The sequence below is a fragment of the Pan paniscus genome, chromosome 23, assembly GCF_029289425.2.
Source record: "Pan paniscus chromosome 23, NHGRI_mPanPan1-v2.0_pri, whole genome shotgun sequence".
NCBI classification, from domain to species: Eukaryota; Metazoa; Chordata; class Mammalia; order Primates; family Hominidae; genus Pan; species Pan paniscus.
Genome location: NC_085927.1, coordinates 48,529,549 through 48,556,983, shown reverse-complemented (window position 1 = coordinate 48,556,983; position 27,435 = coordinate 48,529,549). Strand labels below are relative to the sequence as shown.

General features: G+C 47.6%; 2 protein-coding genes across 5 annotated transcripts; one reads left to right on the top strand and one right to left on the bottom strand.

Annotated features, from left to right (window-relative positions):
* Nucleotides 1-6: 6 nt before the first annotated feature.
* On the top strand, nucleotides 7-15,727 carry JOSD1 (Josephin domain containing 1). Of its 3 annotated transcripts, none has more exons than XM_034949058.3 (5): nucleotides 7-90; nucleotides 426-1,239; nucleotides 11,915-12,043; nucleotides 12,210-12,404; nucleotides 13,338-15,727. In XM_034949058.3, the coding sequence occupies exons 2-5, from the start codon at nucleotides 1,055-1,057 to the stop codon at nucleotides 13,435-13,437; spliced, it is 609 nt and encodes a 202-aa protein (XP_034804949.1). In that variant the 5' UTR covers nucleotides 7-90; nucleotides 426-1,054; the 3' UTR covers nucleotides 13,438-15,727. The 3 variants fall into 3 exon arrangements, with proteins under 3 accessions (XP_034804949.1, XP_034804948.1, XP_034804947.1); XM_034949057.3 differs by having other exon boundaries at nucleotides 34-152; XM_034949056.3 differs by having other exon boundaries at nucleotides 56-244.
* A 1,134-nt stretch (nucleotides 15,728-16,861) lies between these two features.
* On the bottom strand, nucleotides 16,862-19,415 carry TOMM22 (translocase of outer mitochondrial membrane 22). Of its 2 annotated transcripts, XM_003821600.5 has the most exons (4): nucleotides 19,257-19,415; nucleotides 18,911-19,029; nucleotides 18,356-18,473; nucleotides 16,862-17,586 (listed from the first exon to the last, which is right to left on the bottom strand). In XM_003821600.5, the coding sequence occupies exons 1-4, from the start codon at nucleotides 19,371-19,373 to the stop codon at nucleotides 17,512-17,514; spliced, it is 429 nt and encodes a 142-aa protein (XP_003821648.1). In that variant the 5' UTR covers nucleotides 19,374-19,415; the 3' UTR covers nucleotides 16,862-17,511. The 2 variants fall into 2 exon arrangements, with proteins under 2 accessions (XP_003821648.1, XP_063459379.1); XM_063603309.1 differs by having other exon boundaries at nucleotides 16,862-18,473.
* Nucleotides 19,416-27,435: the final 8,020 nt, after the last annotated feature.

Here is a 27,435-nt window from a genome sequence, read left to right as displayed (position 1 = left end):
GCGTGACGCCACGGCTGGGAGGAGTGAGGACGGCGCGGGAGGGCGTTTCCGGAGCACGCGCCGGGCGGGGGCCGCTGACGTCGGGCTCAGGTGCGCGCGCCCGCCCGCACGGCCCAGTTGGCGGCGCGCACTCCAGGTGGCGGCCGGCTGCGGTGAGGGGACCGCCAGCGGCGAGCAGTCTCGGCGGCGCTGGGGTCTGCGGCGGGAGGGCGTCTGGGCCTGCGCTCACGTGACGGGCGGGGAGGTTTGTGTAGGGGCTGCGAGCCGGGTGGGCGCGGGCCCGGGAGCGCGAGGCTGACTGTCCGGCCCCACCCCTCGCGGGCCAGCCCTTCGCCGCGCGGAACCTTCCCTCGGGCAGGGGCCGGCCCCGCCGCGCACTTCCCGCGCCCGCTCGCCGCTGACCGGAGTTGTCTCCTCCTCCGCAGGGCCGCGGCCAGAGGGCTAGAGTCCGCGCCTTCCGAGGGAGCCGCGCCCTGCGGGCCCCACCGTACCCGAGGGGATGGAGGGCTGCCCCCGAGGCCCCCGCGCGGCTCGCGGTCCCACGCCTGCCGGCCCGCGCTAGCTACTCGACTCGTGCGCTAAATTTATCCGTCACCCAGGCCTTGTCTCCCGAGTCATTGGCGTCGTGGTTCGAAAGAAATGGAAGAAAAGGAGCGATGTGACCGATTGTGTTCGGTCCTCCTGCCTTGAGGCCTGGCATTTGCAGAGGGAAACAGCAAGAAAATCGTGGGGATTTTGGAGGGGGGTGGGAGGGAAGGGTGGGGAAACGGAAACAAGGTCTTACATTTTATGTGTTTTTTTAAATTCTGCACTTTGACAGTGGTAGCAAAATAAAAGTAATCCAAAAGTTATTTTTCTATTGAGAAGAGAGAAGAGGTGGGTTTTTTTTTTCCTTTTGATTCCAATCTTTTCTCCCAGTGACAAAGCATAAATCATGGACACCAGAGAATAAGGTGGACCTCAGGAATCCGGAAAAGACTGAGAAGCTTACATTCTTCCTCTAGAGGGAAGAGTGGGGTGTTTATAGCCATCTCTGGAACCTAAAACAAAAAACATGAGTTGTGTGCCATGGAAAGGAGACAAGGCCAAATCTGAATCATTGGAGCTGCCCCAGGCAGCACCCCCACAAATCTACCATGAGAAACAGCGCAGGGAGCTTTGTGCCCTCCACGCCCTCAATAACGTCTTCCAGGACAGCAATGCCTTCACCCGGGATACGCTGCAAGAGATTTTCCAGAGGTAGGGGACCCTTCTTGGCATCTTGATACTGATATTTCTGGATTTCTGTGGGTGGGGCAGTGTCTCAGCTTCATAAACCTTCAAAGCTGTAGGTATTAGCTAGATTCCGTTAGCAGGTATAAGGGACACAAGACAGGAAAAGATAATCACTACCATTTATCGGGCACTTACGGTGGGCTAGGAAAGTACTCATAGCCTCAGCTGTGTTTTCTTTTCTTTTTTTTTTTTTTTTTTTTTTTTTTGAGACGGAGTCTCGCTTTGTCACCCAGGCTGGAGTGCAGTGGCTCGACCTCGGCTCACTGCAAGCTCCAACTCCCGGGTTCACGCCATTCTCCTGCCTCAGCCTCTCCGAGTAGCTGGGACTACAGGCGCCCGCCACCACGCCCGGCTAATTTTTTGTATTTTTTTTTTTTAGTAGAGACGGTGTTTCACCGTGGTCTCGAACTCCTGACCTTGTGATCCGCCCGCCTCGGCCTCCCAAAGTGCTGGGATTACAAGCGTGAGCCACCGCGCCCGGCCAGCTGTGTTTTCTTGAGTGATCTTCAACAGTCCCATGGAATACGTGTTAATATGTGATGTTATTTCCATTTTACTGATGAAGACACATTTAGTTCAGTACCTCGCCCAAGATAACAAGACTTGGAGCTGGGGTTGAATTCTTATATCTATGCTGTTGACCACTATGCTATAATGCCTGTAAAGCTCTGCTGCCGAGGAGTTTACAGTCTAGAAGTGGGACTAGATACGTACACGTTCAGTCATCTGTCTTTAAAGGTGGAATGTGGTGGGTACCAAAAGCAAGATGTATAAACAATGCTCAGCTTTTCTGTGAGGCCATGTGCTGGCAGTAGTGCTGTTCATACATTGCTTTGTGAAGCTCTCCCAACAGTCATTTCACTGCCTGTATTATACTGATAGGCAGAAAGGTCAGGTAATATGTCCAAATAGCTTCTAAATAGCAAAGCTATAATTTGAAGTTGACTCCAGATCTCTTCTTTCTCCTTTATTCTAGATGGCCTTTCTTACCCACTTAGAACAAATGCCACCCCACAGGTTAATAGAGGTTCAGGTTTTGGCCAAGTACGGTGTAATCCCAGCACTTTGGGAGGCCGAGGAGGGCAGATCACCTGAGTTCAGGAGTTTGAGACCAGCCTGTCCAACATGGTGGAACCCTGTGTCTACTAAAAATACAAAAATTAGCCCGGTGTGGTGGTGCACGCCTGTAGTCCCAGCTAGTCGGGAGGCTGAGGCAGGAGAATCGCATAAACTTGGGAAGTGGAGGTTGCAGTGAGCCAAGATTGCACCACTCTGCACTCCAGCCTGGGTGACAGGTCTCGGAAAAACAAAAAAGTTCAGCTTTTTTCTCTTTGCTTTGATTTTCTAGAATTACTTTATTAAAGGTTTTGAGAGTCAGTTATGTGGTGTCTTAATGGACACAACAGCATGTCTGCAGTCCATAGCAACTCAGGTGATGATCTTGCCTGATGACCCCGACTAGAAGGAGTTAGGCCCGCGCAGTCCTCGCTGCAGAGAAGCTCAAGCATTCTTCAAGCAGTGCATATTAGCAATTCCAGAAGACCTTTTCTTACTCTCTTAGCTTGGAAGTGAAATTGTTGCCACATAGGGACCAGAATTACAGCTGGAAGCAACCTATTTGGGGTGATTTGTAAAACACAGGTATGGACCATTTGCCCTGAAAGAGCCAAAGGCCTACTCTTAGAAGAATGTTAATCCCCAGATGCAGACAAAACTATAATGAGAGTAATTATTTTCCAATGCCAGTAGTAACCAGAGTAATGCCTTACCAGAGCTAATATATCATTTGCATCATGGCCATTATCTGGCAGCAAGTAGAATTGACTCTTCAGGACCTGGGGCACTGGGAGATAAAATAATTCGTCTCAGATCATCAGGTCATGTCACTGAAAGGAGGACCCAGTACATGCTTCCTTTTGGCCAGCCATTAGTATTTCTCCTACTCCTAATCAGATATTTGCAAATTATTTCCTGAGCTAAAACTAGGGAGAAGGAAAGGACTCAGGGTGAGTACCTCAATGGCTTAGTACTTTGTGATATGTATGAACAATCTTGCAACAACCTTATCAGTGATGAACTTAGGAAACTAGGATTCATTTTAGGCGATTTGCCCAGTTTCACCTACTAGTAAATAAATTCCAGAAACAAGATTCTGTGTATCCAGTCACACTCTGGTAGAAAAGTTTTCACTTCTGTACATTTGGCCCCTGATCTGACTATGGGAATAATGATAGGATCACTAACACACATGAACACTTGGTGCAAAGCACCGTTCTGAGTGCTTTCCTTGTGTCCACTCAGTCCTCACACTGATCTTCCAAGATGGATTCTGTTGCTGCCCATTTTTCCAGTTGAAATCATGGCACAGAGAGTTCACAGGTATTGATGGCAGAATTTGGCCCCACGCCTTTTGATTCTAGAACCTGCCCCGCTAACCGCTCTCCTGTTTCTCGAGTACTGGAAGCGCCTGTAGAGTGCTATCAGTAGCTGTTCCTCCAGCTGCTGAGCTGGGCCAGCACTGACGTTCTGGACTGTGCTCATCAAGTGTGTGTGGATGATAACAAGAGTTTCTCAGCTTTGTTCTCCTGAATAGAAGAATGCTAAATATTTGCCAAATGCCCACATGGAACTAAGATCCTATTCCTTTTGAAGCTTTAGCAAATTGTACTGCATTCCCCAATTCTAGCAGCATAATATAAAGATCCAAAAAGTGCTGGCAAGCCAGCACATAAGGGCATGTATTCTGTCCCAACTCCAGAAGTGGAATTCTGTGTAGAGTATTTTATATTGAAAGAATGTATGAGTAGGTAGGAACAAAAAATACAGAAGTGTGAAAGGAATCTAGAGGAAAAAGCAAAGGGAGAAGAGGTGAGGGAGAGAAGATGGAATTTTTTAAACAAACATTGACTAGCTGCCTGCAGAGTGCCAGGCACTATGAGGCACCATAGAGAAAATGAGTCGAACAGGCCTCAGCCCCTGAGAAGCACATCTCAGCTATGCTTTAACCAGGCCTTGAGATTAGATTTAAGTGAAGTTAGAACCCTGGCATTCAGAGCAATTAAAAAGTGAAAAGTGATCAATTTGGACCTTAGCAGATATAATTCTATGCTGTTTAAAAGTGTGGCTAGTGAATGGTAGAAATGGGAGGGAAATGTTGATAAGCACTATTTGTTGAGAGGAAGTTCATCCTAGCAGTTGAATTTTAGCCAGAAAAAAAGAAGCAAAATACAAAAGCAGGGTGGAGTTTCAATAGAGTTGTGGATATGAGATGATTCATGCTTACAAATGAATAGGAACTCAGAGCTGAGCTAATGACTCAACATGGCGGCAACAAGGACAGGAAGAGAGGAGTCAGGTGTGTCAGAGGCTTGGTCCAGGATTTGAACATAGTCGTAACATCTGCAAAAAGAGGTCATTTGTTTAAAAAGCATCTGTTTTCAACCTGTGAAATTGGAGAAAAGATAAACTGGGCAAGTGTCATCAGTGTATATGTATACAGATGTAGATATTAGATCTCATCATTTTATATAAAGAATGTGGGCCAGGCACGGTGGCTCACGCATGTAATCCCAGCACTCTGGGAGGCAGAGGTGGGCACATCACCTGAGGTTAGGAGTTTGAGACCAGCCTGGCCAACATATAGCAAAACCATGTCTCTATTTAAAAAAAACAAAAATTAGCTGGGGTGATGGCACACGCCTGTAGTCCCAGCTACTCGGGAAACTGAGGCAGGAGAATCGCTTGAACCCGGGAGGTGGAGGTTGCAGTGAGCCAAGATCGCACCACTGTACTGTAGCGTGGGCAACAGAGTGAGACTCCCATCTCTCAAAAAAAAAAAGGGGGGGTCTAAGGTTTGAAAAAAAGGGTCATAGAAATCAAATTACATGATGGCAGCTTTGCTAGGTGGTTTTGAAAATGCTCAGGCCTGAAACATTTTCACTAGACTCATCCCAGTTTTTTAGTGATTAGATTCTTACATCTAGTTCTGCATTCCTCTCCCAAATAGGATTTTTCCCCCCACCCGAGACGGAGTCTTTCTCTGTCTGCCTAGGCTGGATTGCAGTGGCGTGATCTGGGCTCACTGCAGCCTCTGCCTTCCGGGTTCAAGGAATCCTCCTGCCTCAGCCTCCTGAGTAGCTGAGAGTATAGACGCCCGCCACCACATCCGGCTAATTTTAGTATTTTTGGTAGAGACGGGGTTTCACCATGTTGGCCAGGCTGGTCTGAAACTCCTGACCTCGTGATCCACCCACCTTGGCCTCCCAAAGTGCTGGGATTACAGGCGTGAGCCACCGTGCCCGGCCTTGGATATTTAATATTAAAATTTAACCACGGCTGGGCTTGGTGGCTTATGCCTGTAATCCCAGCACTTTGGGAGGCCGAGTTGGGTGGATGGCTTCAGTCCAGCAGTTTGAGACCAGCCTGTGCAACATAGTGAGACCCTATCTCTACAAAAAATTTAAAAATTAGCTAGGCATGGGGGCTCACGCCTGTAGTCCAGCTACTTGGGAGGCTGAGATGGGAGGATGGCTTGAGTCCAGGAGGTCGAGGCTGCAGTGAGCCATGTTCGTGCCACTGCATTCCAGCCTGGGCAAAAGAGTGAGACCTTATCTCAAAAAAAAAAAAAAAAAAAAAATCTAGGCAAAAAGTAGCTTGGTATCAAGGGAAAAAAATCTAATGAAAGTTGGAAGGAACAAAGAGATTGGGGATATTGGTGAACAATTAGCATTCTCTACCACAGAGGGTGACTATTCCAGCCTCCCCATTACATAGTCCTTGAGCAGGTGGAAGGGGCCACATTTAGAAGTATGGTGGTTATAACTGAGAAAAGTTGTTGTTAAGTATTAACCTCTAGAGACTTGAATTCTCTTGTCCAAGGGCTAGGCAAACACATAGTAATAATAGCTAACACCTACGGATTACTAATGTGTGCCTAGCTCTTTGACCCATGCCTGATTTAGAAACATCAGGAAGTTCTGAGCCATATTTTCTGATGTCACATCTCTTCAGATCTGATAAGGAAAGAAAGAATTAGGGCGGGGAAAAGAATCTTGATGAAATGTCTCCCATCTCCTTTTTCATTAATATCCAAAATCATCACCATAGTCAGACACAGTGGAAACCATGAGAGAGGAACAGGGACTTATCTGAGGACACAGACAGTGGGGAGACCTGGACTAGAGCCCGTCTTTTCACTTTTTTTTTTTTTTTTTTTTTTGAGACTGAGTCTCTCGCTCTGTTGTCTAGGCTGGATTGTAGTGGCATGATCTCGGCTCACTGCAAGCTCCGCCTCCCAGGTTCAGGCCATTCTCCTGCCTCAGCCTCCCAAGTAGCTGGAACTACAGGTGCCCACCACCACGCCCGGCTACTTTTTTGTATTTTTAGTAGAGATGGGGTTTCACCGTGTTAGCCAGGATGGTCTCGATCTTCTGACCTCATGAACCGTCCACCTCGGCCTCCCAGAGTGCTGGGATTACAGGCCTGAGCCACTGCGCCCGGCCCGTCTTTTCACTTTTACATCACTTCACATCTCATGGCTCTAACCTCTGGCTGTGGATGACAGAAGTGAGAGGCTCACTTTGTAGCCCAGAATTTTTATGGAAATCATTAAGACAGTCCCAAACAGGAGTTTGCCAAGGAGTCTCAAGAATACTTTCCACTGGAATCATCAGGATCCCATGGAACTCAGTGGGACTGGTGTGTTGAAATATCCAGAGCACTGTTCAGTATTGTCTTAGGGTAGAGGCTGACCCTAGCCCTGCCACTCACCAGCTGTGCCTGACTATGCAAGTCACCATAACCTTTGCACCTCAGCTTCCATGTTTATGGTATCTCAAGATGGCTGGAAGTGATAAAGCCCATAAAAGCAGCTAACACAGTGGCCACTTGATTACTGTTAAAAGTACAAGCAAGTGCTGGTGTGGTGAATACGCTGGGTGGGCCCCACTTATTCAAATGACCATTCCTCTAGAATGAGATGGAAGCTACTCAATATTTCCTGTATTCAAATTGCCCAACATGTGTTTATTGAGTTGCCAGTGCCTAGCTGTGAGGGATATAGAGTAAAAAACTATCCAGGGATTTAGTGTTTGATTGAACATATATGAAATAACTGAATTCTCCAACAGTCCTATAAAATAGTAATTATTTCCATTTTTACAGGCAAGGTAACAGGCATGGAGATTAAATCCCACAGTTAGTGTTGATCGGTGCTAGGATATGAACTCAGATATGTATGTTCCTCACTCTCCCTCCCTTTTTTACAGAGGATCCAGGGAAGATCCTATGGAAGAGATAGGGTGTGAAGAAGCTGTAGGATTTGGCTTGGAACAGGAAATAGGATAAAAGAATAGAGGCTGCTGGGCACAGTGGCTCAAGAGGGAGGCTGAGACAGGAGAATCAGTTGAGCCCAGGAGTTTGGGGCTACAGTGAGCCACAATCATACCACTGTAATCCAGCCTAGGTGACAGAGGAAGAAAAAATAGAATAAAGGCCATATGATCATGGTGCCTAAAGTGCACTAAGCCCAGTGAGAGGGATATAGCTGGCCAAGTGGGGCCAGGAAGTGTAGACTGGCCAACCAGGCAGTTGGTACCATTGTCAGTTCCTATATATACAAAGGGAAGTGAATTGATGCCTTGGTGAATTTGGCAGGAACATAGAGGCTGAATTGGTGGAAGGAGCGCTTGGAAGCAAAGTGATCAATTTTTAGGAATCTGTTTCAGAAGTCAAGGTGTGAGGTGAGGAGCCTCTGGTTAGGAGAGAGATGGAGTGGTAATAGGAAAGGATTTGAATCCAAGACGGAAGATGAAGGACAGGGAAGAAAGATCACTGGAACACTAGTTCTGTAAGGTACACCTCAAAACAAATGTGTGGTCAAATTTGTTTGGGAACTGAAGCATATTTTCTAATCCCCTTTCCTTGAGATTCAAGGTGAAGATTAGCATGTTAGGGACTCCAAGAATTCTGCAGGAAACCCATTTACCTACTTGGTTCATTCAGCTGTTATTGTATTGGATGCCTTCTGGGATCCTCTGTTAATGAACATGGAAATGGCATCTCCAGGAGCACCCTTGGGAAGCGCTGCTCTAAGGTTTGAGCCTGGTAGGGAGTTAGATGGTGAATGAGGTGGAAGACTCAGCATTTTCCTTGTTGGAGCCTTCATTCATGTACTGGTCAGAGACTTCAGTGAAAGGAACAAGAAACTTGGGAAAGGAACCAATTATATCAGGGGCTAGGCCTTCTTTCATATGTGTTCTGTTCTCTTTTTTTCTTTTTTTTTTTTTTTTTTTGAGACAGAGTTTTGCTCTTGTTGCCCAGGCTGGAGTACAATGTCATGATCTCGGCTCACTGCAACCTCTGCCTCCCGGGTTCAAGCAATCCTCCTGCCTCAGCCTCCCGAGTAGCTGGGATTACAGGCACCTGCCACCACACCTGGCTAATTTTTTTGTATTTTTAGTAGAGATGGGGTTTCACTGTGTTGGCCAAGCTGGTCTCAAACTCCTGGCCTCAAGTGATCCTCCCACCTCGGCCTCCCAAAATGCTGGGATAACAGGCGTGAGCCACTGCACCTGGCAGTGTGTTCTCATTTAATCCAAATGTGTGAGTACCCATGGAGAGCCTTTGTCTTTTTAAGCTATGTTTCAGCCCCAGTCCTCAGGGATGTAGCTGGCCTCTCTTCTTTTCAAGCCCCCATCCCCTGCCACTCTGATTCTTGGGTCCTTGCTGTAAGACAGCAAGCATAACTTTGGATTCAAATGAATCCACGGTGGAATCCTAGTTCTGTCACTTGTAAGTGCTCATGGGCAGGTCAGTTAAAACCACCAAACCTCAGTTTTATGGACCTATACAATAGAAATAATTCATATCCTCATAGGTTTATTGTGAAGATTAAATGAAATGCAAATTAAAGTACCTTATCATAGTGCTTGGCACAGAGATTTTTCAATAAGTGATAGTTATTATTACAGGTAAGATAAAGTTTGGTTGCAGATTTCTTTGCTAGCCCTGGAGATGAGCATATAAGCCCTTTTAAGAGTCAGTTACTAATGTTTACAGGGAAAGAGAAGGATAACAAAAATAAACACTGAACATTTCAGCAAACATTCCTTGAGCACCTGTCTTGTGCCAGGCACTCAAAGGCCCCTAGCAGTGTAGCGTTCACAGATAGTCAAGGCCCCTGCTGTCAGTCTAGTGTAGAAAAACAGACCAATGAGAAACACATCTGGTAGTGACAGGGCTGTAATTAAATCAAAAGGTTGATGTGAGGTAGTGACTGGGAGAAACTTATGGTTGGGTGGTCAAGAAAAGGCCTCTCCGGAGGTTGTAGTAAGCTGAGATCGCTCCATTGCACTCCAGCCTGGGCGACAGAGCCAGACTCTGTCTCAAAAAAAGAAAAAGAAAAGAAAAGGCCTCTCTATGGCAGTAACATTTGACACCCAAACAATAAGGAACTACAGAAAGAACATTCTAGACAGCGGGAACAGTGAGTGCATGAGTGCACAGTGAGAAAAAGAGCTTTGTTTTTAGGGAACAGTAAGAAGGTCAGTGTAATAAAAGGTAAGAGATGAGATCTGCAGGACCTTGAGGGCCTTGCACGCCAAAGGAAGTAGTTTAGAGTGTATTTAAGTGCTTTAGGTGCCATCAGAAGGTTTTAAGCAGTGGCAGGAGTATGTTTGTTGTTTTTAATTCTGTGGGTTTTTTTTTTTTTTTTTTTTTTTTTGAGACAGGGTCTTACTCTATCACCCAGGCTGGAGTGCAGTCATGGCTCACCACAGCCTTGACTTCCCTGGCTCAGGTGATCTTCCCACCTCAGCCTCCCGAGTAGCTGGGACCATAGGCACATGCCACCATGCCCACCTAATTTTTGTATTTTTTGCAGAGACAGTGTTTTGCCATGTTGCCCAAGCTGGTCTCTAACTCCCAGGCTCAAGCGATACTCCCACCTTGGCCTCCCAAAGTGCTGGGATTGCAGGTGTGAGCCACCACTCCCGGCCAGGAGCATGGGGTTTTGTTTTGTTTTGTTTGTTGGTTTGTTTTTTGAGACGGAGTCTCACTCTGTCACCCAGGCTGGATGCAGTGGTGACATCCAGCCTCTGCCTCCTACGTTCGGCTCACTGCAGCCTCTGCCTCCTACGTTCAAGCAGTTAGCTGCCTCAGTCTCCTGAGTAGTTGAGACTACAGGCATGCACCACCACGCCTGGCTAATTTTTGTATTTTCAGTAGAGACAGGGTTTCACCATGTTACCCAGGCTGGTCTTGAACTCCTGACCTCAAGTGATCTGCCCACCTCAGCCTCCCAGAGTGCCGGAATTACAAGCATGAGCCACCGCGCCTGGCCAGGAGTATGTTTTATATTTGAAAAATACCAGTATTGCTGAGTTCAGTGGCTCACACCTGTAATCCCAGCACTTTGGGAGGCTGAGGCGGGTGGATCACAAGGTTAGGAGTTCGAGACCAACCAGCCTGGCCAACATAGTGAAACCCCATCTCAACTAAAAATACAAAAATTAGGTGGGCGTGGTGGCGGGTGCCTGTAATCCCAGCTACTTGGGAGGCTAAGGCAAGAGAATCACTTGAATGCAGGAGACGGAGGTTGCAGTGGGCTGAGATCGCGCCATCACACTCCAGCCTGGGCAACAGAGCAAGACTCTGACTCAAAAAATAAGAAAGAAAAAAAATACCAGTATTTCTGCTGTGCACAGAAAAATTTTAAAAATACAAGATTTCTTAAGTTTTTTAGAGTTGACATCCTTGGCCTAACGTCTTGATTCTTTTCTGGAGATGGCATGTAGTAGCCTCTTGATCATGCACTTTATGTCCTGAGGAACTCGCCACACTTCCCTTTCTCCCCTTCACACGAAGCCCAAAGGTATGCCCCTTGAACCCTTCCTTCAAAATGGCCTTTCCCCAGCTCCTGGCCTGACAAGTTTATGAAGGTAAAATAATAGAATTAGAAATGCCTTCAGCATGGACCTTGTCTTAAAATACAGACTGGCTAAAGAAACCTGGAAGTAAATGGCTTCAAGCTGGGTGGGCAAACCAGTGCTGCAGCTGAGTTTTATTTGCCTGGCACAAATTTTTTTTCAGTTGATTTATTGGGTATTTTAAGAAAAATTTATTCAAGTACTACACACACACACACACACACACAATGCCTTTAGGTGGGTCGTGCATTCCAGTAGGCCTCACTACTTTTTATTGCCTTATATCCAACCCCAGTTTATACATTTATGTCACCTGTCTAGGCTTCTGTATGCCTTTGAGTATTTAATGATTAATGATTACCAAGTTTGCAGGCCTTAACTAGAAAGCAGGAGTGACACCAGTTACTATCCATGCAAATGAAAAGATTGAATCCTATTTTCCAATGTTAAAAAAAAAAAAGGCTTGCATGAGGCAGGAAAATCAGTATCAGGAGGAAGAGCAGAAAGGCTGCAGGAGGCTGGGATTTCATAAGTGAGTCACCTTCATGGAACACTTACAAAATACTTAGGTAGAAGCTGGGGAAATTGCACTTGAATGTGGGGAAACTAACTTCCAGGGGCAGTAATGTAAAGTGCTCTCCATCCCTGGTAGTGCGGGGTCAGGGGGTTCAGGCATCCAGCAAGTCTCAGCCCTCCTCTTTTCACATTGGTAGGTTGTCTCCAAACACCATGGTGACACCTCACAAGAAGAGCATGCTGGGAAATGGCAACTACGATGTGAATGTCATTATGGCAGCACTTCAGACCAAAGGCTATGAAGCTGTTTGGTGGGACAAGCGCAGGTAATCTGAATCAGGCTTGACTTGATGGAGAACAGCACGGTTGTGGTATAAGCTTTTAGTACTTGGGCTCATGGCATGAGTGGGGAGGTAGCCAGTTGTGGTATTACAGCCAGGGAACCTTGGAAAATGGGCTGCATCAGAGCCTGCCACCATTTCTCCCCTGCAGGGATGTCGGTGTCATTGCCCTCACTAACGTCATGGGCTTCATCATGAATCTGCCCTCCAGCCTATGCTGGGGTCCACTGAAACTGCCCCTCAAAAGGCAGCACTGGATCTGTGTTCGAGAGGTGGGAGGGGCCTACTACAACCTCGACTCCAAACTCAAGATGCCCGAGTGGATTGGAGGCGAGAGCGAGCTCAGGTAATCGGCACCTTTTGTGACTAAGTTGCTAGGCTGCTTCATTTCTTATGTTGGGGACACTGAGCTCATCTCTGGTTATTTGACAAAGGAAATGAAATTCCTGTGCCCTTGGATTCTCTCCCTGCCTTAGAATCATAGTGTCTCAGACCTGACCTTAATCTTCAATGGCGCATCAGTACTTTTAAGTCCTTTTGGTAGGGAAGATGCCCAGCCTGGGATACCAGCCTTCTAGTCTGGTGGGGCTGGCATTGTAACGTTCTCTCCATTTAAGACAACTGAGACAGTGTAGTTGCCAGTTCATAGAAAGGAAGACAAACATTCAGGCCAGGGAGGACTGAATTTCCCCAGGACCAAAGAACATTTGTAAAAGTTCTTTAGAGGCGATTGCTCACGCCTGTAATCCCAGCACTTTGGGAGGCCAAGGCGGGTGGATCACCTGAGGTCAGGAGTTCGAGACCAGCCTGACCAACACGATGAAACTCTGTCTCTACTAAAAATACAAAAATTAGCCAGGCATGGTGGCGGACGCCTGTAATCCCAGCTGGTCAGGAGGCTGAGGCAGGAGAATCACTTGAACCTGGGAGGCAGAGGTTTCAGTGAGCCGAGATCATGCCATTGCACTCCAGCCCAGGCGACAAGAGCAAAACTCCGTCTCCAAACAAACCAAGAAAAAGTCCTTTATATACTTTGGGTACTCTTATTCACAGATCCAGCTACTCTTGGCAGTAACTACAAAGATGAGCAAAATTCAGGTTGGAATTTTAACTGGACAGATTGGAGGGTAACCAAATGTGGAACCCTCCAAAACCAGATGACTACAGGGATGTGTTTTGCACTGCCGAGGGTAGAGTGAGGTTTCAGGTGACTTTGTGGTCCTGAGACTGGAATTTGCAACTTGCCAGCATTTCATTTTCTCTATCTCTTTTTCCATAGGAAGTTTCTAAAACATCATTTGCGAGGAAAGAACTGTGAACTCCTGCTGGTGGTACCAGAAGAGGTAGAGGCTCATCAGAGTTGGAGGACCGATGTGTAACAGTTCTGCCCAACCTCCCTCTCGCCTCAGCCCCTTCAGTCCTCTGTGACGTGCTGTGGCCTCTACAGTGGGTCTGCCCTTGCCACTTCCCCAAACATCTCATCAGGTTTTTCCCCTTCAGATCTGACAGTGCAATAGGACAGACGTGTGGACTGTTATAAGAACTACTCAGTGTTTTGTTCCTGGGCAAGGAAGGTAGGAGTTCTGTGCACTTAAGGCCAGTGGTCACAAACCCTTGTTTTATTTAAGAGACAGAGGAGAAAGTGGAGCGGGGAGGGAATCCTAGCTTATTTTCCCTTTTCTATGAGGACTTGACACAGGTTCTGCTGAGTTGTCACTGCTGCTCCAGACTCACCTAGAGATGCTGCCTCCACTTTCCATCCTGTCTGGGTCTGAAAACAGTGGGTCTGCAGATAGTGCACACAAACCCCATGTGACTGGTTTGAAGGACCCAGAGCATAAAGGTCTCTCAGGAAACCATGTCCAAAACCCTAGCAGCGGTACAGCATGCTGTCTCCAACCCTTATCCCCAGGTTTAAGGGTGGTTTATGGCCATACGTGGAGGTTTTTTGTTGTTGTTGTTGTTTTTGAGACTGAGTTTCACTCTTGTTGCCCAGGCTGGAGTGCAATGGCACCATCTCGGCTCACTGCAAGGACCTCCGCCTCCTGGTTCAAGCGATTCTCAGGCCTCAGCTTCCCAAGTAGTTGGGATTACAGGCGCCTGCCACCACGCCTGGCTAATTTTGTATTTTTAGTAGAGACGGGGTTTCTCCATGTTGGTCAGGCTGGTCTCAAACTCCCGACCTCAGGTGATCTGCCCGCCTTGGCCTCCCAAAGTGCTGGGATTACAGGCGTGAGCCACCGCACCCGGCAGAGTTTTATAATGAAAAATTAACTAATATTCTAGTATGAAGTGAGGAGGATACTGAACAGGATGTGGCTAAAGCCAACCTGGGACAGCCATGGGGTGGCTTGGTTTCTTCACTCCAGTGTTGTCCCTACCATTTCGCAGCATTGATTTAGGAGGCTCTGGGACAAAAGAGAAGCCAAAGAGCAGTTTTCCCAGTTCACTCACTCTGGCAAAATCAGGAAAAAAAAGTCTGCTTTTGACATCAAATTCCACTAATTTGGGGCAGCGTTGGGTGAAGAAAGTATTGTGAAGACAAGCTTCTTGGAGTAGGGGCAGCCACAATTCAGTAGACACTCTAGGCTCGGAGGCTGCCACTGTAGTTGCCAAGCTCAGGTTGGGTGGTTCTGTGCTGTATGGATGGAATAGGACCTGGGCTGGTCATCTTCATGTCGTTTCCTCTCTGTATCAATGGAAGTTCAACCCGCCCCTACCTCTTCAGATAGTTGTAGGCCACTTTTCTCTTGTAACTTTGGAAAACAAAAGAGGAGAAATAAGTATCATACCATATGCGTGTCTCCAAAGTGGATGTGGTTGCCTCAAGGCAGGTGGCAGGCAGGGGTGACCTGCTGGCCCTCAGATCGATGGTCGTGGCAGGTCTGAGAGCTGTCCCACTGGCCAGACTTCTCTCCAGCAGCAAAGCCAGCCTGGGGCTTGCATGTTGATCCTGAGCAAGCTTAACGGGGTGAAGCTGGGCTTTCTCCCCCCTGTGACTGGAGTGCATGTTGACACCAGCACTTTTTCTGCACATGTATCTTCAATCCAACAAGGCCGTTTTTTTAATGCTGAGTAACAGGCCACCAAGCGGCTACGGCGTTATATCTTCTCAGCAACCGGCCGCAGTCTCTTCTGCACCATTTTCTACACCAGACCTGCTTGGCACCACAGGGAGCTCTTTTCCCGCCCTGCACAATGACATTCCAACCACCACCAGCCAGACGTTACAGCCAACCTTGCTGATTGTCACAAGCAGGACCTTGGGGCCACTGGCACTGTCAGATAGTAAGCCATTTCTTGGGTAGAGGAGGAAACTCCTCTCCACAAATCCGCTTGGGCCTGTGCAAATGGCACTTGAAAGAGTCCCCATGCACTTGGAGTCCATGAGCCAATGGGATATGCAAAGACGCTTAAACATTTCAGGGCTGGTTTCTCTGTTCATATCCAATTCTGGTGCTTAGGAACAGGGACCCATGCTGATGCCCAAGGGCAAAAAGCCCCACTTCCTTTAAGGAAGTGAACAGGCCTGACCCTGATGCCCAATAACGGGCAACCCTAGGCTTTTTGTTTTTCTTGCTTTTATTCCTTTTTGTTGTTGGCCTTGTGCTGGGTTTGTTTACAAAAGATGTATTTTGTTTAACCAAATATTAAAAATGGAAAACTCCATATATGTCTCCTTGTCTGCCTGAATTCTATAATTGTGTAAAGAAAAATAAACTTTAGTATGACGCTGTTTTAAAAGGAGTTCATTGCCAGCGGAAGTCATCTTTTAGAGACATATCATTCTTTGATTAACTCTTTCACCTGAGAAATCCAGACAAAATAGTCACTGAAATGGGATTTGGTTCAAAAGATGTCTCCAAGACATTTTTCAGTCTATTTTAATTTATAAAAACTAATCTTGACAATTTGAAGAATCCACCTAAGTACAAGTTTGTACCACACTGGTGACTAGTGTTTTTCCCTAGTTAACAAGTGAAAGATCATGTATACCCAGCGGGCCTGGGCCCAGCCCCACCATCCCGAGCGCACAGCAGCAGTGTTCTGTAGTTGGACTGCCTGGATTTGAATCCAGGTCTAGCACTTAACTCTGCACCCTTGAGCAATTACCTTTCTGTGGCTGTTTCCTCTTCTGTAAAATGGGAACAGTACCACCTAGATTGTAGTGTTGGTTGATCTGATAAACACACAAAAGGCTTACTCTGGCTGGGCGTGGTGGGTGATGCCTATAATCCCAGCACTTTGAGGGGCCAGAGGCGGGTGGATGGCTAGAACTCAGGAGTTCAACACTATCTGGGGCAACAAGGCGAAATCCTGACTCTACCAAAAATAAAAGAAACTAGCTGGGCACGGTGGCGTGTACCTGTAGTCTTAGCTACCCAGGAGGCCAAGTTGGAGGGGAGGTAAGAGGTTGCAGTGAACCCAAATGACACCACTGTACTCCAGTGAGACCTGGTCTCAGGCAAAAAAAAAAAAAAAAAAAATTTTGTCCCCCTCCCCTATTCCCCAGAAATCAGTATTATGTTATTCCCTACAAATACTTTATAATTACACAGTGTCATTATAGACTAAAGAAGTACATAGACCCAATCCTTTGTTTTAGGCTGATGGATCTCAAAGTGACTGCCTAAATTCAGGGCAAAGATTGCTATGAAGTACTTGGCTAAAAATGAATTTTCACTTGGAAACAATTTGGGCCTATGGCTGTTAAGATGGAGGTGCTGCTGGTTTAGGTGAGAAAATGTGAGGGGCAGTACATGTCTCTGACGTGGTCTCATTTCAAGGTACTTAGGATGACACTTTCAGTTGGAATCATTTTTAATATTTAAATACAAAAAGTGAGCACTGACTTCTGTTTTTTTAAACACACACACAGGTCTAACAGCCAAAATGTGCAGAGGAAATGAGCTCCTGCTGTCTTCCATAGTCCCCATTCTGTGGCTGAAGCTGCAGCCTGCCTCCCTCCTCTCATACATAGGGATTCATAGTGGCCACTTTACACTACAGGTGTAATGCATTTTGTCTGTTTCACATTGTGTGCATGTCCCTCCCCAACAACTCCATTCTTTTAAAAAAAAAAAAAAAAAAAAAAACAGTCGTTAATTCAGGGGCACATCCCTCCCACTGGCATCGGTTCCTACCCCACAAGGGGAAAGTGAGATCTTCCAGTTAGGAGCAATTTGGTGAAAGGAGTCGGGTGACCAGAGCTGGAATAACCGTCTGCATGGCCGCACTCTGGTATCAGAGTGGAGACAGAAGTAAGGATAGTGTGGAGGGCACAGTTGCAAGTTGAGTCTTTCCATGAGACAATGTGGGGATAATTCTCCCCACCAGGTTTAGATAGATCAATGTGCCAAAGTTAAAAAAAAAAAAAAATCCAAATTATCAGCAGTTCAAACACTTGAATTTCAAACTTATCCCACTGAGACAGCTCAAACAGCAATAACAATCTAGATCTTTCCAGGAAGTGAGGGTAGAGCCCCTGGCATTCCTCCTGAGAGCCCTGTGTTAGGTCCTAGAAGTATCTGGAAAAGAAAAGGAGGGGTGTAAGGCATCATACAGGCCTAGAGAGCTTATTCTCATCATACCCGATGGGGCCAACGTCTACAAAAATAATACTGAAAGCACAGTCAGACAACTAAAAGAGCATGGGCCCGATCCCAATCCCCACCCACACATTAACTGTTGGTCAACTCAGGTGCTACAACAGGAGTCCTCAACCCCTGGGCTGTGGACTGGCACTGGCCCATGGCCTGTTAGGAGCTGAGCCACACAGCAGTAGATCAGCAGCAGGCAAGTGAGAGAAGCTTCATCTGTGTTTACTGCTGTTCACCATCGCTCACATTACTGCCTGAGCTCCACCTCCTGTCAGATCAGCAGCAGCGTTAGATTCTCATAGGAACACAAACCCTTGTGAACAGTGCAGGCGAGGGATCTAGGTTGCAAGCTCCTTATGAAAATCTAATGCCTGATGATCTGTCACTGTCTCCCATCACCCCCAGACAGGACTGTCTAGTTGCAGGAAAACAAGCTCAGGGCTCCCACTCATTCTACGTTATAGAATTATTTCATTATATATTACAATGTAATAATAGAAATTCAGTGCACAATAAATGTAATGCACTTGAATCATCCAGAACCACCCCCTGACCCCTGGCCACCCCCAACCCACCATCCATGTAAAAACTGTGTTCCATGAAACCAGTCCCTGGTGCCAAAAAGGTTGGGGACCAATGTGTTAGTGAAATAACTTGCGTCTCCACCACTGGCAAAAAGCCCAAGGTCTGGGCTCACCTGCCGCTGCTGCAGTTGCTGCTGTTGCTCCATTTGCAACTTCTCCGTCTCAAAGACAACGGGAAGAACCAGGATCATAAAGGAAGTGGTCCCAATCCACAAGGCTGCCCTGGAAAACCTGCAGAGGAAAATCCCCAGAGGGTGAGCATGAAGACATGCAAACAAAACAGGCAAGAACTACCCAGTAACCAAACCTCTCACATTACATACTCCAATGTTTTTGATAAATGTATTCTACCCGCTCCTTACACCATACTCCTACCAGAGACAGGAGGAGCAGCTATGGTAGCTGTATCATCTAGTGATGGCGGTTTAACATTCTCCTGAGTTCTTACAAAGCTCCTTATTCATTAATTATCTCCAACAATCTGAAATAACCCCCACAACTCCCCTGCCAGGTAAGAATCCCCATTTTACAGAAGAGGAAACTAAGAAAGGATAGGGTACAAGCCCAAGGTCACCCAACACGGGTCTGCTGCTTCCAAACCCCGTGTTCTTTCACAGCACCACGACCATCCCATGCACGTACCCAGTGCCTTTGCCCTCGTTCCTTACCTGTACATTTTCTGAGCCACAAAGAGGGAAAGATCAAAAGTGGCTCCGGCCGCGGACCGGACCCTCTCCGGAAACATCTCCGTCAGGCCCCATAGTCTCTCCGACAGGGTCTCATCTAGCTGTGGTGGAGTAGACGCGGGTCTTAGCCGAAAAAGCGACATCCATTCCTGGCCCCGCTGCGGCACTGGGAGCCGCCGAGCCCCACTGGAGCTAGGGCACCCAGGGCCCAGCAGGGCCCCTAACCCCGCCTCCCAAAGCAGCCGCTTCGCTCCGATCCCGTACCACGCGGATCCCACACCCACGAGCGGGCCCGCTTCCCGCTCTGCACCCCGCGAGGCCCTAGTACCTCCTCATCGTCGTCCTCCTCCAGCTCCTCCTCAGGCTTCTCCGCGTCGCCTTTCGGGAGCAATTCGTCCGGGGACTGGGGTTCCCCTGCACCGGCAGCAGCGACGGCGGCAGCCATGACTGTAGGGGACACCGGAAGCGGAAAGGAGGTGAGCGCAGCCGAACGGCGGACAGAGCTGCTTTTCCGGGAGCCGAGGCGCGAGCCGGGCGAGAGCGGCGCCCTCTAGCCCCGGGTCCTCCAGTGCCCGCAGCTGGTCCGGCAGCCCTGGCCTTATCCGGGCGTCGGGGCTTCGGCGGGCATTAGCAGCAGCTGAGAGGCCTGTGAGAGGTTCTGGGGCGCCACCGCAGTCATTCTGTTCAGCGGGTATAGGGTGAGCTCAGAAACTTGCTTGTTTTTCTTTTTTTCAAATGCGTTGTTTTAATTCCAGGTAATAGAGTTCAGGGGAGAACAAAGATCAAAGGGCTGACTGGCAAGATTCTGGGGGCTTGTTTTACTTTAAGTTCACAGCTAAGGTAGGAGTGGCTGAGTGAAAACAACTCAAGAGATGATGAGCCACTGTATTTTTTTTTAACAAAAGTTTATTCTTAAATTTACAACAGGCTCCAAGACAACACTTTATTCGAGCATAGGTGGCCAAAGATGTGGCCGGGAATAGAGATGTTTAAAGACGAATGGAGTCAGGCCCACCATCACCGCAGGCCCAAGGGACAATGGAACAGGTCGCTTTTTGTAAGATTTTAGTTTGTTGTTGTTGTTGTTGTTGTTGGTTTTGTTTTGAGACGGAGTCTCGCTCTGTCGCCCAGACTGGATGGAGTGCAGTGGTGTGATCCCGGCTCACTGCAAGCTCCGCCTCCCAGGTTCAAGCGATTCTCCTGCCTCAGCATGCACCACCAACCATGCCCCGCTAATTTTTTGTATTTTTAGTAGAGACGGGGTTTCACCATGTTGGCCAGGCTGGTTTTGAACTCCTGACCTCAAGTGATCTGCCCGCCTCGGCCTCCCAAAGTGCTGGCATTACAGGCATCAGCCACCGCACCTGGCCTATATATAGTTATATATTATATGTAATATATATTTTATGTGTGTGTATGTGTGTGTGTATATATATATGTATATATGTGTATATATGTATATATGTATATATGTATGTGTATATATGTGTATATATACATACGTATACATATATACATATTATGTATATATACATACACACATATACACACACACACACACACACACACATACATATATATATAAAGACAGGGTTTCACTGTGTTGCCTAGGCTGGTCTTGAACTCCGAGACTCAAGCAATCCGACTGCCTCAGCCTCCCCAAGTCCTGGGATTACAAGCCTATGCCACTGCGCCCCACCTTGCTGGATTTCTTAATTCGGCCTGTGACCAGGGCCAAAGATTTATCTTCCTTGTCCATCTCCTTGGCCTGCTTCTTGGGCTGTTTTAGAGAGACACTGATCCAGTTTCATTTTCCTGAGCCATGTTTTACTTGGTAGGAATAAATTAGTGTCTTGCAGGTCTTTTGGGAAAACATCAGGTAAATCTCCCCAATGTACCAAACAAAGGTAAGAGTTAACACCTAAATACCAGGTGCTCTGGTGCCTGTGGGTGTGGGTGGGTGCGGTGTGTCCTCCTTTAATCTTCACAGCAGCTAACTGGGGTAGGCACTGTTATCCCCATTTTAGAAATGAGGAAACTGAGGCATAGTACATAGATTTCTAGTAAGTAGGTGAGCTGGTCAGAAAGTATGCAGATATAAATTTTTGTTTGAGTTTGTGTGTTTGTTTGTTTTTGAGATGGAGTCTTGCTCTGTCGCCCAGGCTGGAGTGCAGTGGCATGATCTCAGCTCACTGCAACCTCCTGGGCTCAAGCGATTCTCCCGCCTCAGCCTCCCAAGTAGCTGGGACTACAGGTGTGTGCCACCATGCCTGGCTAACTTTTTGTATTTTTAGTAGAGATGGGATTTCACCATGTTGGCCAGGCTGGTCTAAAACTCGTGACCTCAGGTGATCCACCCGCCTTGGCTTCCCAAAGTGCTGAGATTACAGGTATGAGCCACTGCTCCCAGCCTCTATCAGATGCTTTCATAATAGTACAGTAAATGGAAATGTCCTTGTCCCACACCGTCCCCAGCATTAGGTGTTATCCATCTTTTTACTTTTTGCCTATATGATGGATGTAAGTGCGTCTTTTTAAAATGTGCCCCATGTTATTAAACAGGGTAATTTGATAAACACCTTTAGCCAATTGAACCTGGAATCAGAGACTCCCAGGATGGGAGAGTCCAAATCCTTCTGTGATGCATGAGGATGCAGTAATGAGCATTTGTCCTGTGTCTCACACTCCCTCCGATACAGTCCCCAGGCCTCCCTTTCATCTTTGGACAGGGCATCTCTATCAGACAGTTTTTTGTGTTTGTTTGTTTGTTTTTTGTGATGGAGGCTGGAGTGCAGTGGCGCAATCTCGGCTCACTGCAACCTCTGCCTCCCGAGTTCAAGTGATTCTCCTGCCTCAGTCTCCCGAGTAGCTGGGATTACAGGCATGGCCCCGGCTATTTTTAATAGAGATGGGGTTTCGCCATGTTGTCCAGGCTGGTCTCAAACTCCTGACCTCAAGTGATCCAGCCTCCTCGACCACCCAACATGCTGGGATTACAGGCGTGAGTCTGGCCTATCAGACAGTTTTCATGTGACAAAAGGGTACTCCTGTATGATTCCATTATATAAAGTTCAAAAACAGGCAGAAACCAATCTATGATGAGAGGTCAGGACAGTGATTCCCTTGAAGGGGTTAATTTTGGAAAGGGGCAGGAGAGTAGCTTCTGGGATGCTATGGTTCTCTTAGGTGTGTGTTCATTTTGGGTAATTCATCAAGGTGTAGACTTATGAACTATGCTTTTTTGCCTGTGTTAAAGTTTACTTTTTTAAAAAGAGCGGGGCTGGGTGCGGTGGCTAATGCCTGTAATTGCAGCACTTTGGGAGACTGAGGCGGATGGATCACCTGAGGTCGGGAGTTCGAGACCAGCCTGGCTAACATGGTGAAACCCCCTGTCTACTAAAAATACAAAAATTAGCTAAGCGTGGTGGCAGGCGCCTATATTCCCAGCTACTTGGAAAGCTGAGGCAAGAGAATCCTTGAGCCTGGGAGGCGGAGGTTGCAGTGAGCCAAGATTGCGCCACTGCACTCCAGCCCGAGCGACAGAGTGAGACTCTGTCTCAAAAAAAAAAAAAAAAAAAAAAAAAAAGCGGGCTAGCCCTTTATAATTTCGAGGGCAGCTTAAGAGCCCAGTGCCAACAGCTTTTAGTTCTTTTATGGGTTCATTTAAGAAATGCTAGAAGACTGACGCTATTGAACGTAGAGGGACCAATCTTATTTGAAAAGCACAGACATTAGTGACTCCAAATGGAAAGTAATTCGCAATGCTAATGTGGAGAAGTTTTAGGAAAACCAATGAATTTTGCTTATATTCATAAGAGCAACACATGATTTAAAAAAAAAAACCTGTTTAAGGATGAAAGAGCTCTTTCAATGATTATAGAATTTCCAAGGGATAAGAAAAAATACTGGAAATCATGCAATGCAGAGTATTCAAAACTTTGGGAGGAGATGAGATGATCTAGAAAAGATAGAGTGAGGCTGGGGGCAGTGACTCATGCCTATAATCCCAGCACTTTGGGAGGCTGAGGCAGGTGGATCACCTGAGGTCCAGAGTTCGAGACCAGCCTGGCCAACATGGTGAAACCCCATCTATACTAAAAACAAAAATTAGCCAGGCGTGCTGGTGAGCACCTGTAATCCCAACTACTTGGGAGACTGAGGCAGAAGAATCGCTTGAATCCAGAAGGCAGAGTTTGCAGTGATCCAAGATTGCACCACTGCACTCCAGCCTGGGCGACAGAGTGAGATTCCATCTCAAAAAAAAAAAAAGAAAAGAAAAGGCAGAGTGAGAACAGAAGACAGAGCCCTGGCCGGGCGCAGTGGCTCACGCCTGTAATCCCAGCACTTTGGGAGGCTGAGGCGGGTGGATCACGAGATCAAGAGATTGATACCATCCTGGCCAACATGGTGAAACCCCATCTCTACTAAAAACACAAAAATTAGCCAGATGTGGTGGCAGGCGCCTGTAGTCCCAGCTCCTCAGGAGGCTGAGGCAGGAGAATTGCTTAAACCCAGGAGTCGGAGGTTGCAGTGAGCCGAGATCACGCCACTGAACTCCAGCCTGGCAACAGAGCCAGACTCTGTCTCAGAAAAAAAAAAAAAAAGACAGAGTCCTGTGGAATCAGACATTTAAAGACTGGGGAGAGAGGGAAACCAGAGGGCTGAGGAATTGCTGAAGGCTTCAAGAGGAAGGCTCAGCAGCAGAGATGACATGGTGAGACTGGTGCCAGGATGGAGGTCGCATCAGTGGACAAGGGTGTCAGCAAGTGAGTGGCAATGCCCCATGCTAGGAGCCCAGGTGACTGCCATCGGATGGGAGAGGCAGGTTCAAGAACGCTGGGCTCCTAGCTCCTCTACTCCCCATCTCTCGAGCCCAAGATTTCCACCTTGCTTGTTTCTGTCTTGTCAGAATTAGAAACGTGATATAGTAGCTCTTAATTGGGGGGTGGGGGCATGGCTCCCTTCGAGAATCCTATAAAAACTATAAGCCCCTCTCATTAGAAAGTGCACATTAGCCCATGCCTGTCCTGTTGTCTGCGCAGTTCCCCTTGCTAGGACTCAAACTCGGACTTCCTGCCATTACTGCCTCTAATCCTGCACTCATGACCTCCCTCTCGTCCACAGAATCTTCTTTTCTTTTTCTTTTCTTTTTTTTTTTTTTTTTTTTTTTTTGAGATGGGAGGCTTGCTCCTTTGCCCAGGCTGGAGGGCACTGGCGCAGTCTCGGCTCACTGCAACCTCCACCTCCCAGGTTCACATGATTCTCCTGCCTCAGCCTCCCAAATAGCTGAGATTAGGTGCCTGCCATTATGCCAGGCTAATTTTTGTATTTTTAGTAGAGACAGGTTTTTGCCATGTCGGCCAGGCTGGTCTCAAACTCCTGACCTCAGGTGATCCGCCCGCCTCAGCCTCCCAAAGTGCTGGGATTAGAGGCATGAGGCACCGCGCCAGGCCCTTTTTAAATTTTTTTTAAAGAGACAGTGTCTTGCCCTGTCACACAGGCTGGAGGATACAGTGGTGCAATCTTGGCTTACTGCAGCCTCCATCTCCCAGGTTAAGGGATCCTCTCACCTCGGCCTCCAAAGTAGCTGGGACTACAAGTGTGTGTCACCACGCCTGGCTAACTTAAATTTTTTTTTTGTAGAGATGGTGTCTCAATATGTTGCCCTGGCTGGTCTCGAACTCCTGGGCTCAGCCCAATCCTCCTTCCTTGACCTCCTGAAATGCTGGGATTACAGGCATGAGCCACTGTGCCTGGCCAATAAAGTCTTTGAGGATGAAGAATTTTAGCCAGAACCTGAAGGATATATCTGGCTCTATTTAGATTTGAAAATATATAATGTCTCAAGAAAAACAAAACAAAACACCTCGCTGAAGGAAACAGGGTTAGTGTGGCGATATATGGGTGATTGTTTTTTCCTTTTCTCCTAAAGACTTTCATTCATGGGACTGTCCTTGATTCCCAGCCATCACTGGGAGGCTCTACCTTCAAGTGTTATCCAGAATCAGACCACCTCACCTCATTACTGCGGCCTCCCTGGGATGGGCCTGGCCTCCTTCAGTCTGTTCTCACCACAAAGCCACCAGAAGGATCCTTTTATTTTTATTGATTGATTGATTGATACGGCGTCTGACTCTGTCAGCAGGCTGGAGTGCAATGGCACGATCTCACCTCACTGCAACCTCTGCTTCTTGGACTCAAGCAATCCTCCCACCGCTGCCTCCTGAGTAACTGGGACCACAGGTGTACACCACCACACCCAGTTAATCTTTTTGTATTTTTGGTAGAGATGGAGTTTCACCATTTTGCCCAGGATGGTCTCAAACTCTTAAGCTCAAGCAATCTACCCACCTCAGCTTCCCACAGTGCTGGGATTACAGATATGGGCCACCACGCCCAGCGCCTTTTAAAAGCGCAGTTGGATCATAGCATTTATCTGCTCATAACAATGGCTTTTGCTTCCCCGCTCACTCAAAAGAAATTCCTTCTTCACTGCAGAACTGCCCCTCCTACCACAGGATGTTTAGGGTTCCTGGCTGCAACCCCCAAAGGTCCTAATGGTGCTGGTCATGGGGGGATCCACACCATTGTGACAACGAAATATGCCCACATGATGCCCAAGGCTTCAGTCCTGTCCCCACCCCTTCCACTGTGTCACCGTGCTGGGTTGGTTTCCTCATCTAAAAAATGGTGATGGGGATAACAAACTTGAAAGAGTGTCATGCAAATGAGGTGTCCAGCATCGGGAGGTGTCCAGCATCAGGAATACTAATAAAGGGTCCCCAGTGATACCAGCCGAGGCATAAGCAAACTCCACTGTTCCTATTATCTGCACCTGAAGATTTACACCTTGCGTATATGTGGATCCTCTTCCAATTTCTTCTGTATTAAACATTCTCTCCTGTATCAGAAAGTCAGGTTATGGGTTGGAGCTACAAATCTGCCCTTCGATCCATCCCCCGCGTAGAGTGCTTTGCTGGCCGTAAGGATGGACTGCAGACAGCAGCTCCCTTTGAGGCCGCCCCCAGCTCCTCTCTTTCATAGCGGGCTGTGTGAATCAAGCTCCAGCACTTCTACTGTGTGATCCTAGATCAGTGTCTGAACCTTCCAGAGTTTCCTTCTCTGCAGATGGATGTGCCGATAGCCCCTGCTACACAGGGCTGAGCTGAAGGGGAAATGAGACAGTGAGAGCAAAGGGAGCCTGGTGCCAGGCATGTACCGGGCATTCAGAAGTGGCTAACCATGGTAGCCTGTCCCTAGTCTAAAGCCCTGGGCACCATGCCCCCACCCCCACCCCCTCAGTTCCTTCCCGCTTGATTTCAGGAGCTGGATTCCCTCCTCTTGCCAGAAAAGTCCAGCTCATACTGCCTAAGGCACAAATTCTCACACCAACCATTAGGTTCCTGCCAGGTCCCGGCCAGTCCCAACACCATGAAGCAGGAGGGCAGGCGAATTTTGAGCAGAGAGACTGTTTCTGTTTGGCATCAGCCTCTGCCAATGCCCAGGAAAGCTGGAATGCTCTCCTACAAGGGTGACAGTTCCCCACACACTAAACCTTTTTTTTTTTTTTTTTTTTTGAGACAGAGTCTTGCTCTGTCGCCAAGGCTGGAGTGCAGTGGCCGCCTCCCGGGTTCAAGCGATTCTCCTGCCTCAGCCTCCCAAGTAGCTGGGACTACAGGCATGTGTCACCACACCCAGCTAATTTTCTTTTGTATTTTTAGTAGAGATGGGGTTTTGCCATGTTGGCCAGGCTGGTCTCAAACTCCTGACCTCAGACGATCCACCCGCCTCAGCCTCCCAAAGTGCTGGGATTACAGGCGTGAACCACCACACCTGGCCAATTCTGTCTTTTGATGGAACAACAGAGGCTTAGACTCCAGGCTCCAGTTACTTTTTTTTTTTTTTTTTTTTTTTTTTTTGAGACAGGGTCTTACTCTGTCACCCAGACTGGGGTGCAGTGGAGCAATCACAGCTCACTGCAGCCTCAACCTCCCTGGGCTCAGTGATCCTCCCATCTCAGCCTCCTGAGAGACTGGGACTACAGGTGTGCACCACCATGCCCAGCTAATTTTTTTTTTTTTTTTTTTTCTATTTTGTTTCGCTATTGCCAGGCTGGTCTTGAACTCCTGAGCTAAAGCAATCAGCCCGCCTCAGCCTCCCAAAGTGCTAGTGCTAGGATTACAGGTGTGTGCCACCACACCTGGCCAGGCTCCATTTAATTCTTTTTTTTTTGGAGACGGAGTCTCGCTCTTGTCGCCCAGGCTGGAGTACAATGGTATGATCTCGGCTCACTGCAACTTCTGCCTCCTGGGTTCAAGTGATTCTCCTGTCTCAGCCTCTCAAGTAGCTGGGACTACAGGTGCCCACCACCACGCCTGGCTAATTTTTGTATTTTTAATAGAGACAAGGTTTCACTCTATTGGCCAAGCTGGTCTTGAACTCCTGACCTCAGGTGATCTGCCCACCTCAGCCTCCCAAAGTGCTGGGATTACAGGTGTGAGCCACCA